Source organism: Rhea americana, unplaced genomic scaffold (genome assembly GCF_003343005.1).
Source record: "Rhea americana isolate MKP2758 unplaced genomic scaffold, rheAme1 scaffold_5, whole genome shotgun sequence".
Classification (NCBI taxonomy): Eukaryota; Metazoa; Chordata; class Aves; order Rheiformes; family Rheidae; genus Rhea; species Rhea americana.
In genome coordinates this window covers 167,209-179,920 of record NW_028186645.1, presented here as the reverse complement: position 1 = coordinate 179,920, position 12,712 = coordinate 167,209, and the positions used below count along the sequence as shown (strand labels likewise).

General features: G+C 33.9%; 1 protein-coding gene and 1 long non-coding RNA gene across 2 annotated transcripts in view; one reads left to right on the top strand and one right to left on the bottom strand.

Annotated features, from left to right (window-relative positions):
• The first annotated feature begins 138 nt into the window (after positions 1-138).
• LOC146588639 (uncharacterized) lies at positions 139-4,971 on the top strand. The gene is made up of 2 exons (XR_014897352.1): positions 139-571; positions 964-4,971. It is a non-coding gene; the product is annotated as an uncharacterized LOC146588639 (long non-coding RNA).
• Positions 4,972-10,817: 5,846 nt separating this feature from the next.
• ATP5MJ (ATP synthase membrane subunit j) overlaps positions 10,818-12,712 on the bottom strand; it is a 4,116-nt gene continuing 2,221 nt past the window's right edge. Inside the window, exons 3-4 of the mRNA XM_085317354.1 lie at positions 11,746-11,766; positions 10,818-11,014 (exon numbers count right to left, since the gene is read on the bottom strand). Of these exons, the coding sequence (XP_085173480.1) occupies positions 10,989-11,014; positions 11,746-11,766 (47 nt within the window). The 3' untranslated portion in view covers positions 10,818-10,988. The remainder of the gene's footprint in view (positions 11,015-11,745; positions 11,767-12,712) is intronic.

Here is a 12,712-nt window from a genome sequence, read left to right as displayed (position 1 = left end):
GTATTCAAAGAAAAAAAAAAAAAAAGAAAAAGAAAATCCCTCATCAAGTTTATATTAAACTTCAGTGAACAGAAGAATAGCAGTGACTAGGAATTTACTGTGTTTCTAAATGTTTGTGGCAAAGTTGTAGTTCTAGCAACAGGGGAATCATGAACCTTTGCCATACTCATTCCTTAAACATTAGTGCCTTCCTCATTAATCAGGTGATACTTCTTGCCAGAGATTCTTACAGGATGGTCTACAAACTACTGGTAGGTATACTTCAGAGCTTATTTCTCCCTGTTTCAGCGGTGGATTTAAAAAGCTAAAGTACAATAAATGCTATCCCACTATTACTTTTCCCTTGCAATGGGAGGAACACTATCAGAATGAAAGCTGAGAGAATATGGTGCAGACAGTTGCCCCTGGGAGGGAAAGCACTCCTCTGTACAGTCTCTTTTTTGGAATAATGGCCTGCAATATGAAAGTCTGTCAACCTCTAAGAYGCGTTCCTTTTGGCAGATACAGGTTCAACCAATGAAGCAACCAGACAGACTGGATGCTGAGGACTAAGAGGAAATGTCTTCAAAAGGTATAGTAGATAATTATATGCAAGCCTATTTTTACTCCTATTTCTACTTTCCTTGGAAAACAAAACATGTCCCATCCCTTCCCATCTCCATTTTCCCACAAAAATGAGGAAAGGAAAAAGTAAAATTCTAACCAACCTTTACAAAGCGTAAGACTTTAAATTAACTATCRACCTCTCTCCTGCAGAAGACTTTATGAGAACCACCCTTTCACCAGCCAAGGGATGCAGCAAACATTATAAAACCTTCTGATTCCAGCTATGTGTTCCARCTCCTAGTGTCTACAAATGTTTTGTTTAATGCAGGCAGGAAAATCATAACTTCTGATCATGTACTTCTGGGATTTTCCACTGTCCATGCATTTCCACATCCAAGTTCTGGTTTTCCTTTGCAGAAATTATGTTGCTTGACCAAAGGACTGGGGGTACCTACAAGTTGCCTTTTCAGATAAAAGAGATTGTATGAAAGCGGTCATGACCTGGGAATTTCTGAGAAGAGAATTTGGAGCTGATACAGAGGCAGATTAAAACCAGAGATGCAGAACCAAAATTATTTGTTACCGAATATGTATTTGTGTGTGTGTGTGTGTGAAATGTGCTTAATTCTTTTGACATTTTTCTAAAGGAAAGGTTTTCTGCTTATTTTTTGGTATAAATTATAATACATGTTGTTCTGAACTACACTCCACTTGGTACTTGAAAAACAGAGAAATACCCTTTAGCTTTACAAATTTAAGCCACCGTCAATTAACATTTATTCAACTTCTAAATATTAAAAATGAGGACTTACTATTTATTAGTTATTGTAACATTAATTATTGAGATTTATATTGAGCTCTTCACCTAGAAATTGGAATTTGACTCAAACATTCAAAGTACCATATTAATATTTTTTTAAAATATTGGAAATTAATGGATATATAGAAAAAAATGAAAATATATTTTGTATTTAACTCAGATTTATTGGAAAAATGAGTATTAACTGCAGTTAATAAACTGGCTGGCCTTTTACATGATCATGCACAACATTCTTAAGACAAGCAGAGATGCCCAAAAATACAGATGGGAGACTAGTGAGATTTTCCGAAGCACTCTTGACATTGTTCCAATTCCTGTTTTATTTTTCAAGTGCCTAATGGCCAGATTTTCGAATGCTGCTGTTTTTTGAGTATTTAAAACTACCAGATCTGATCTCCTAGTTGTTTTTTTTTTTATGGATAGACAAAAAGAGGAAAATGAGTTTTCTTGCCTTCTCAGATCACAATTTTCTTCAGTTTTGCATTAACCTGGTAATGCTTCTCTGGAGCATAGGAAAATGTTTTAAATCTTTGGAAGTGTCACGTGAAAATAAGTATTTATTTTTTAACTTAAGATTTTTTTTTCTTTTCATGTGGTATTATTTTAAATAACAAGTACTTTCTATTAATAGCTAGAAAGAAACATTCTCAAATGTCAGAGTGTGATATATCTCATCCAATGTCAATAATTGAAAAATTATGCATGTAGTCTAAATTAGTCATCTAGGCTCTTTCTATAGATAAATTGGAATGGGGAGGGAAGGGAGAGAAGCAGTTCTGCAGGCAATTCATTCCATCCTGAGATATTCGTCCCACTATCTAAATGTCTTGGTCTTTGAAGGTGCCTATCTTTCTGTTGATGGAGCCTGGATGACTAGCTCAGATTAGACAGCAGGCTTTTAGATGGCTACAGGTATGATGGGTTTCCTCTTGACTAGCAGAATAAAATCTCTTAAAAAAATGACTACAAGTAGGTGTCTTAGGTTTTTGTATGTGTGTTTTAAAAAAAAATCCTTTCTGAATAACTTAGTAAATTACTTTATTACAGAATATAATTCTCCTTTCAACAATTACTTCTTTGCATTTGTTGTAATGCAGGCAGGAGGAACTGGCCATGAGTAAGTAAGCAGTTATAAAAGTCGAGTCAGGTAAGTACTTGTAACCTTGCCATGCAGGTGTAGTGTGCTGTAACAGAGCATACAAAACAAAAAGACTGAGGTGTTTCAAGAAGAATTTCATAGCAGGTAGTTTAAAATATTGTTAGTGAAATACTGTGTAAAATAAGCAGTATATATTTAGAGGAAGGGTATTTTAACTTGTTACTATGTCCTCAAGTAACCTCTGATTCCAGAAACAAGCTGAATTCCTAAGGCTGCAACAAAAAGGAGTTCATAGTGAACAAGTCATATGTTGCAGTGTTTGAATTCATATACAGCCAATGYATTTCAAACCCCATCAAACCTGTTCAAAGATAAACTATAAATAATAATCTAAAGGAAACACTTTGTGTGATGTGTATACAGTATTTAAGAAATGTGAAGAAGAGAGAGATACTTTTTCATCACTACCTTGTAATGTTATAAAGTAAAGTAAGCTGGATTAGATGACTAATGTAAAGTTTACACAGTGCAATCAACTCAGTGTATCATTCTGAAAAGGAGTATAATAATTAGAGCAAGAATGAAGCCGTCTCATCTGTGTATATTACAGCTGTGTATACTTCCTGGGATTTGAGTGTCTGATAGGTCATATGTTTCAGCCCTGCATTTAGTGGATTAGACATGTAATTTCTTTAAACAATAGCGTAAGTTGTATGCTTAATCCAAAGCACGTGATTCAAAAAATGTTAATTTACGTAGGAGAGAATGCTGTGTCCTTATTGKGAATGTGTTTCTGTACATTGTCATGAAATTCTTGTACAAATAGGTATTGTTAATTTTTTATGTTGTAGCTCTTTGTTGTAGTACAGAAGATACAGCCCTGTAAGAGAGATTACGTACCGTCCTTTTTACAGACAGAAAATCTTGTTCTGCTCCCCTGTAGTTTATAATGACGAAACCACTAACTATATTAGAAAGGGTGGGGAAAACAAAACAGAAAGTTAAAAGTCTTAGAAGAGGATCTCTCTGTTTGCACATTCAGGCTTGTAACCACTTCACTTCTCAAGATGTTTTCTTTTCCATTTTTTTTAATGAATGGAAGCATCTGTGACTAGCTAGATGGTAGGATATTAGCTGAAACATTAATTAGGATAGAATAATGATTCAATCCTTCATGCTTTACTCCTGTTCTTCCTTGCATACCACTTTCTTGGGTGCATTGCTTCTGAAGTTTGAAGGGGGGAGGGAAGGACAGGTCATGTCTTAGGATAGAGCCTATCCATTTCATTTTTTATTGTAAATCTAAAATTGTTCTCAGGTATCTGAACCAAGATTTAGTGGGTCAGGTACTCAAATTTTCTTTTACAATAGCTGCATGAAGTGATTCATGCAGAAACACACTCTCATTCAAGGCCTAATATAAAATTCTGTGATACTATGTTAGTTTTTACTCTGTGCTGCAAAAAATGGTGGGCTAATATGCAACTCTTCTGTTAACCATTGTTTCCTTGTTTAAGATGGTCAGCTATTTTATTTACTGTAATTGAAAACAATCTGCCTTCCTTCCTGATCTTTATTGCTAGATCTGATGTAGATTTTTGTTTAATTTAAATTATTCCCATACAAAAAAAAAAAAAATCCAATAATTCCTAATATAAAATGTGCATTTTCTTCTAGGATGTCTTTTTCTTGGTTAGCTTACTTGAGGTAAATAGATGTAAAAAGAAACATGCAGAGGGTGTACTGTAATGAAGTTCATGTTTCCTGCTCTTGTGCCTGGTAATGGCTGAATTTGGACTGCAGCCTGGAATGGGAGATTAGGAAAGTCCTTTGCCCGATACTGAAGTCTGGGATATACTAGGAGGTGGTCTTCAGTACATATTGAGATGAGCTGATGTGCAGAGGAGACTTGTAGATAAAAACTTGCTGCTGAATGGAATATTCACATGAAGTAGAAGAAAATATATATCAATTTAAACTTTTTTAAAAAATGAGTAATCTGTCTATGCTTAGTATTTAAACRACTACATTGTTAAGAATTTACTACTGAAAATACAAACATCCTTTACCTTTTTTGTGAACACACTACAGATTTTACAGATACAAAGGGTAAGTTTCCTCCAAAAATACTGGATAGTATATTGAATCTGCTGTTTACATTGAATTCTATAACAGTTCAGGAACAGGATATGGTTTTGGTGTAAGCTATAATTCTATGGAAAACACTTTTGTGATACATATGTATATATTTTAAAACGTCAAGTGATCACTTTCTGGACTTCTTGATTACAAAAAAAAATGGATTGTGAGAACATGGCCATCTGTTGTACAGGAGAATACAACTTACTATGAATTTGGTATTTTTTGGTCGAGATACTTCTTAATAGTGCAGGTTGATAGAAGAGTAACTGTGCTGAAATAGTCTGACCAGCAGATGTAATCTAAGAAGTTTGCAGTAACGTTCCTTCCATATTATAAATAAAAATATTCAAGTGTTTGTACCTTACTGATGCTTAAGGTTCATCTTTTCTAATTCTTTGTATAAGTAGTGGTTTTCCAGTTAAAGTAATGATGTTGTAGTCCTGGAAACAGTAATGAGACAAAATGCTCGTGCTGATAAGTGGCTTTGGCTCATAATCCTCCACAAACATATTTTTAAATATTTTTTGTTCTTACTGTGATCCTATGACAAGGCTTACTGCAAATTTTAGCAGGATAAACAGATGAGTATCAAAAGTAGAGTGAAATAAATTGTATAGGGCATTGATAGATCCTGTTGAAAATGATTCAGTGAAAAGCCCTAGAAATAGTGACAATAGAATAACATATCACCAAAGTGTGTTTAGAATCTACATTAGGCTTATTTATTCAAAAAAGGCATCACAATATTATGCAGCTGAACCTCAGGATATTGAAAACAATGCAATGGACTGTGTTGATCATGGAGGAGTACGCAAAATAACATACTTTCTTGGAGATGATGAGATGCTTCTTTAAAGCTTTGTCTATTGCTTATGCCTCAAATACAAAACCAGTATTTCTATTCTATAAAAGGCTAAACTACAGGACAAGGTAAAGTAACTTGCATCTTTTCTTTTTCTTCCAATCACTATGTGAAAATCCTACACAAATTTTCTTGCTTTCTGTTTCTGCCCTAGAGAGGCCTGAGTACATGTTTAAATTAGTAGCCTTCAATTAAAAGGAGGCTTGATGATTAGCATTAGTAAGAATACATAATTTGAAACCACAGTGGAAATATTTTTGGCAAGACTCTTTTCTAGATGCGTTACTTCATAAGAATTAACCATATCAGAGTATCCTAAAAGCTATTTACATCTCAGTGTTCACTGAAACAGTAAAAACCATTGTTAAAATAATGGGTATGTCTCCAATTCTCAGCTTACTGAAATAAATGCAAAATTTACTTTAAATGTTTGCGAAGTAAAGTATCTAAGTATCTCAAGGTTCTAGTTTGGACCAATTTTCTTTTTTTTTTTTCTTCAAACTACATGTGGAATACAGTCTGGTTTATAAAGGAGTATAAGGAGATAACTATAATTTCAGGTACAGGAGAATTTATTTTTTCTATGTTTGTGTAAAGGCTACTTGAAGCATCACCAGTAAAGAATCACTAACATAACAGTATGAGTATAGCTTAAGACTGCTGTAGGTGCGCTCAAGATAGGTATGGAAATGCTTCTGGTTAAACAAAAAAAAGTAGCCTTCCCTGTGTCCTTGGTCCTGTATCAGTGTCTGTTTGCAGTCTAACCCATTTTATTATTTTTCTTCCTCTATAGTACTCTGGTTGCATTCATAGCCCAAGTTGTTGCAGTGTTTGTTTATATAGCATTCCATCTGAAATACCTCACAACAGTCCTTCATACCTGAAGAATTCCCCTTAATTGTTCAATTCTTAATGTTATCAGAAGCATGCTGAACAAAAAGTTAAAACAAGAAATGAAGACTACAACTGATACTGCAGGAGAAATCTGTTTAGGCAGAAGTACTCATCACAGATAGGATTCATTCAGTATGTTGCTGTACTTCTACCACCCACAGAATTCCTATTATCATTTTCTACCAAACAGTTCAGTAGTTCTGAAGAAGTCTCTATTGTCTAACAAATAGCTGAAGTTGCTGTCATGATATGGATATTAAATAGTTAAAAGGTCATGCTAATTTAAAAACAAATACAGCTACTTTAAGTTTCTGAAGGTCATAATAATTAAAAACATTTTCAGTTTGATGACAACCAGTGTAACTTTTGATTTGAAGAAACATCATCAGAGTTTTATTACTAAACCTGAATGTATTCTTTCTGCAAGTATTGAACATTAAGATACTGTAGTGTAATTGTTCTCTACTGCCTGCTTGTTAGTTTGTTCTTTTGTTCCAATTAATTGATACTGTAAGTTTGAGAAGGGAACATAGCGTCAGAGAGGAAGGAAGCAAGTTTTTACATTTTTGCTGAAGCAAAAATGATTTGTAAACAGGGTGGAGTTCTGCATTACTCGAATTGCTGCGTTGACAGTGATGACAGTTCTTATGGGAGAAACAGTACTTTGATCATGTGTGTATCTGGGTATAAGGAGGAAATTTGCATTAAATTATTTAAGGATTACATTAACATGGGAGAGTCAGAGGAGTGACTGGTCAGGTAGAAATTCTGATTCTACCCCTTTGCAAAAAAAAAAAAAAAAAAAAGTTTGCTGTTTTGCTGTAGCATAAGTTATACAGTAGATTTGCTATAAATAGGATCAGGGAGTGGATCCAAACTAAAATAGAAGAAAAAAGTTTGCTCTATTATATTAGAGAAAAACAGTATAAAATTACTAAAAATTGACTGATCACAAGTAGTTAAAGCAGCACAACTAAGAAACACAATGCAGGTTGGTGTAGCAGCGGAACCTCCACAGGCTGGTACAGCTGCCGAAGCACTCATACTGTTAAACCACAGTCAGAGAAATCACAGTGCATTTACCAGAGTTTAATTAAAATTTATAAAGAATCCATTCTTGTGGTGGTCAGCTCATGTTAATTTAGGGGAGAATCACTGTCTTCAAGGAGACTGCCTGCAGCAGTGCAGTAGAATACTGGAATTTCTTGTTTTGAGTTCCCCATAAATTAACAAATCAAAATCACATGACTTTTTCTTAAAGAGGATACTAGTTGTTAAATGTTAGTTGCTAAAGGTCATGGAATTTTAGTATGAAGAGCTTGCTGTTCAAGAACTATCTTGTAATTTCTTCCTCCATTTACCAAATTGTTAGCCAACACATTCAATGCCTAAGGGAATCTCTTATCTTACTATTTCCTTCCTAGTAGGTTTACGGATTTCYGTGAACCAAACAATAGAGATTTCACGTGTTGATTTCCTCACTCAGTTTCATTGCAGCCACCTGGTGGTGATGTCACACACTATCACCTGTGTCTAACACCTGATAGTTTCTCTTCCTTGGGGACCAAAACGTACAGTACACATGTATCAGCTCTGTGTCAGAGTGCATTTGTGCTTTAAACAGTGGTTTGCTGTCATGATTCAGCTAGAGAGGAGCCTAGTTCAGCTCTTCTAGTCACTTTAGATCATTTCCTGCAACTTTACTCATCAGCTCCCTATTAACATGAATACACTCCCCCTCTGCCCCCCCAGGTTAGCCATTAAAGAGGTTAAATAGGTTGGGCTCTGTGACTAATGTTTCCTTGGTACTGACTATTTTTGCTGCTTCCCTGGAGTGTTCTACAATACTCCATTAGCATGCACAAGATACTCTGAGATTCTCAGCTGTAAGACAAGACTTGRAAATGTTCTAGATCTTCCAGAGCTCTAGGATGGAACATGGACATGGAACAGATTCAGCATACAGGGGCAAGTCTAGAAATAGTGGTATGGTTAGAAGACCACATCCAGCAGATGGGATGATGAAATACTTGATATTACTAACACAACACCCTGTTCAAGAGTTTAATCAACATTTAAAAAAAACACTAAAAAACACTCAGCCAGACTTGGTCAGTAACTTCATGGGGCTTTTCAACCATTACAGAAGAGGAGTTTGTTGTTCCACTAGCAGAGTAATGGTCAGTTTTGGTCACTGCCAATGCCATATCACAGGCAACAAGTCAGTCGAAGAAAAAAGTGTATAYGCAATCCTTCTCTTAAAGACATCAGCAGTATAACGTTATGTCAGCCAGCAGCAAACATTTTCCTATCAGTGCATTGTTCTGAGCCATAATGGACATTACCTATATAGATAAAAATCTAGATGCTAGTGCTGCAAAGGGAACTCCTGTTTACTTCTTCCACCGCCCACAGTAAACGAGAAATTGCTTTTTTTCGTAATACCTTGACTACTCTCCTCTGTTGCATTCTATACTGCCCAGTATGCTTTAGCATTGAGGTGCTACTACGGATAGTAATACAGCACTCCGGCTAYGCTGAACTCTGATTCTGAATTAAGCTTAAGTATAATCCTGACAGTGACTGAATGTTAGAATTCCTTGGAGCTTAGACACCAGTTTTATTTCCATCATCTCTTGTGGAGGTCTACACATTAGGGATCATAACAAGAAGGAATATTTTGAAACCATCATAAAAAATGGCAAAAAAAAAGAGCAAAAATGCAAATTTGCCTGAAATTTGCAAAAATGCAAAAATTTGCAAAAATGCAGCCTAGGAGGAAYTCAGTTGCAGATAACATTTATTTCTGTAGAACTTTCAGTTTTTCATAATAATGTTTTCCACATCTACTTCCTTTCCCTATTAGGAAATCCAGCAAGCCAATACAGCTATCAAAGGAGTATTAAGAGTTGAAGTAGGTTAAGTTTATCTAAAATTGCTGTTAACTGTGTTGCCAGGGCACTTAAGCAAAAGCTCCTCACCTGCTTTTCCATCAATGTCCAAGCAGTAAGACAGTATATTTATGTAGCTCAGTTCCAATGTGGTAAGTGTAGCTAAGATCAAGCAAATACTGTAATGATTCATGTTTTTTCCTAGCTCCTGTAATTGCAAATTGCTTAAACCAAGTAATTTGAAGTAAGTGTAGCATCTTAGGAACTAYTGACAAGTGATCATAAATTTGCATTACAAAGGCAAATTTAAGCTCAGTAATTGGCACAAATTTTCCATCTGAACCATTTATTAACTATACCACAACTTTGACCCATCCTGTAATCCCCACGAGTTATCATCTGTTCATTTGAAGCTCCATTTTCTTCTACTTGTATTTTCTGTTCTCTTCTGGAGACTTTCGGTTGTATGTAAAGAGAAAAATAGTACATTCCTTCTACCTTTCACTCATTCATTTTGAGGTGGGAAAACATAACAAGAACAGATAAAAATCAGTAACTCCCAGATAGGAGATAATGAGGATAGATTCAGCTTTCTAAATATACCAAGGAAAGATACAGAAAGAAGGAAGACTGCAGAAGCTGGAAAAAGTGTCAAGAATGCATAGAAAATAGGTATCACCTATTCTTTTGTAATCAAGAATTTGCTTGATTACCTTTTAATTAAAAAAAATTAATTAAAAAAGGAGCCACATGAAATTGACACAACCCATGTCATATTACTGCTTAAGATAGAAATGTGATTAGTAATCTTACTTTACCAATAGTAAAGTAGTTTAAGCAGAAACACAGATTTTGAAGAAACTAAAGGCAACACAATGTTGGAATGTTTACCATGTCATCAGCAAGTAAGGTRATTGAGTTTTTGACTATTCAAATACAGAGTATTTAAGTTACAGCCAGATACTACAATYTGAGAGACTGAAACCCAAGACTTTACCAAGCTGAAAGCTTTAGGATGTTTCAGTAGTTAAAAAGACGTACATAAGCATGAAGTCATTACAGTGATGTAAGCGTCTTAATCTTCTCTAAAGCAGATTAAGCTAAATCTAAACAAAACATGACACAAAGTAAAATTCTGGTTTTATGCATTATGTATGCTTAGTATGGATATTTGATGTGTACATTCCTAAAACCTAAATTTGCAAGACAGAAGACTTCAAAAGCATGAAGCTAAAAAAATACATCCTTTTTGTAGCCTGAAGTATTGCACTGCAAAATGACAAAGACCTAGCAATAAAGTCCTTGCACCTTGTGTAATCTTAAATGCCATTTTAAAAATAAATGGAATATTTGAGAAGTTCTAGACAAAAAAAAAGATACTTTAAAAAAGGCTTCATCCTTTTATATGAAGTGTTGGTTAATTCTATTTAAAAGTTTAGTTATAGAAATTTGATAGTTTTTTTTCAAGTATTATTGCATAAGTTTAACATGGAACTTGAAAGACTTGTGCAAAATAAAAAAGCGTATCGTAAATATTAGATTTTAAAACACACTCCATAATACTTCATTCAACAAGTTTAATTCCTTCTTACTCCATATGTTTATTCTTTCTGTAATACAGCAGATGGATTAGGAACAGTTCTAGAACTATATTAACTTCCCTATGGTGGTAACTTGCTTCATTTACAGCAAAGCTGATGAATCACCAAGCTCATACTCCAAGAAAAGAGATCTTTAATGATGGCCAGCACTGGAGGACTCTGAAACAAAGACATGATTTAGACTGTTCAAACAGTAGGAAAAAAAAAACAATTCAGAAATGTAGTTTAGAACTTAAGACAGTCCACTATCTAATCTAAGCTGAATCTAAGGATTAGCAGATTTGATTGCCCTGCCAAATAAAACGAAAAATGACAAACTATATATATATATATATATATACACACACACACACACACACACATTTAGCTAACATTAAGAATCCCTTTTCACAAGTTTGGAAATTTTTTTAAGAGGCAAACCTCTCAACCCTTCCCCCATTTTGGTATGGCTATTTCTAAATTAAAGCTTATTTATGTTATCATCCTTAAGTATATTGGAAAGTATTTCTTACAGATTCAATCTTGTTACTTTCTTGGTAGGTAAAACAACAACACTACTCCTAATATTTAACAGATCTAAAGAATTCTACAAAATGGATAATTTTTGTTTATTTCTACAGCCCTTCTCCCCACATACATAAAAACATGCAATCTTCATTCTGTCCCTAAATCCTATAAAAAGGAAAACTTAGGAGAGTTAGCATCAGTGCATATTCATAGATATTTCCAGATAATAACCATCAATACAGCCAAAAGTACATGTTTTGAAGTTGTCTTTAAAGATTTTTTAAATCAATTACCTAAAACTCAAACTTATTTAAAATATATWGAGCTATTTTTACTGCACTCATTAAACAAATACAACAGGATATTAGATTTTCAATACTTACTGTCTGCCACTGCTTTTTTGCCTGTAGAAAAAAGAAAAGTTGAATGTATTTCTTATTTACATTTTGCAGTTGAAGTTGAATTAATTATAGTAATGATGTGCTGAGCTTGAAAAAGCGCATAAAATTCACTTTTTATAGTGCGTATCTTCATATTATATTTATTTTTTCTTAACTTTTATTTTTAATTAACTCAAGACTATGTATTTATTATTGAGACACTTACAAAAAGTGTCTTTCTTCAGAATACATACATACAAATTAGTAGTTTTACACAATATATGGATGCATGCACAATGTATGAATGTAAATTGAAGCAATAAGAACTCAGTTTGCTTTAAAATCTTTATAATTTAAATACATTGTTTTGCATTTCAATGTTCTTGAAAGATAAGATTCATAGTGACAGGACATAGATATTAAAAAAAAAACAAACAAAACAAAACCTTTGTAAGAAGAACAGTCACAAGAAGGTTGTRCAAAATCCATCCTTGCAAGTAATCACTTGAATTTTGAATAAGGCCATGAGCAATCTTATCTAACTACTTTGAGCAGAAGTTTGGACTAGGTGATCCCCAGAGGTCCCTTTCAACCTAAGTTATTCTACAATTTACTGTTTTATAAATATTATTTACSTGGCTCTTTCCCAAACTACAGGAAATGCTAATGCGATTAAAAGTTGTATTCACTCTAAAATAATTCTTAGCATACAGTTCCCTCATACTAAGGTTTCAGACCTCAAAAACCTACATGACCACATCTACTATCTAATGAAATTACTAATGCTATCTAAATGAAATAAAAATAGCATTCCATGAATACATAAAGTTTAAATAGTCTATCAATTTTTGAATTCAGCTTTAAATAAAAGATTAGAAAAAAAAGGAGAAGTTAAAGCAAAAATTAAACTATTTTTTCCTCTGTGGCTGTATGCTATTTATATTTACTTAAACAAGTGCTCAAAGATTAA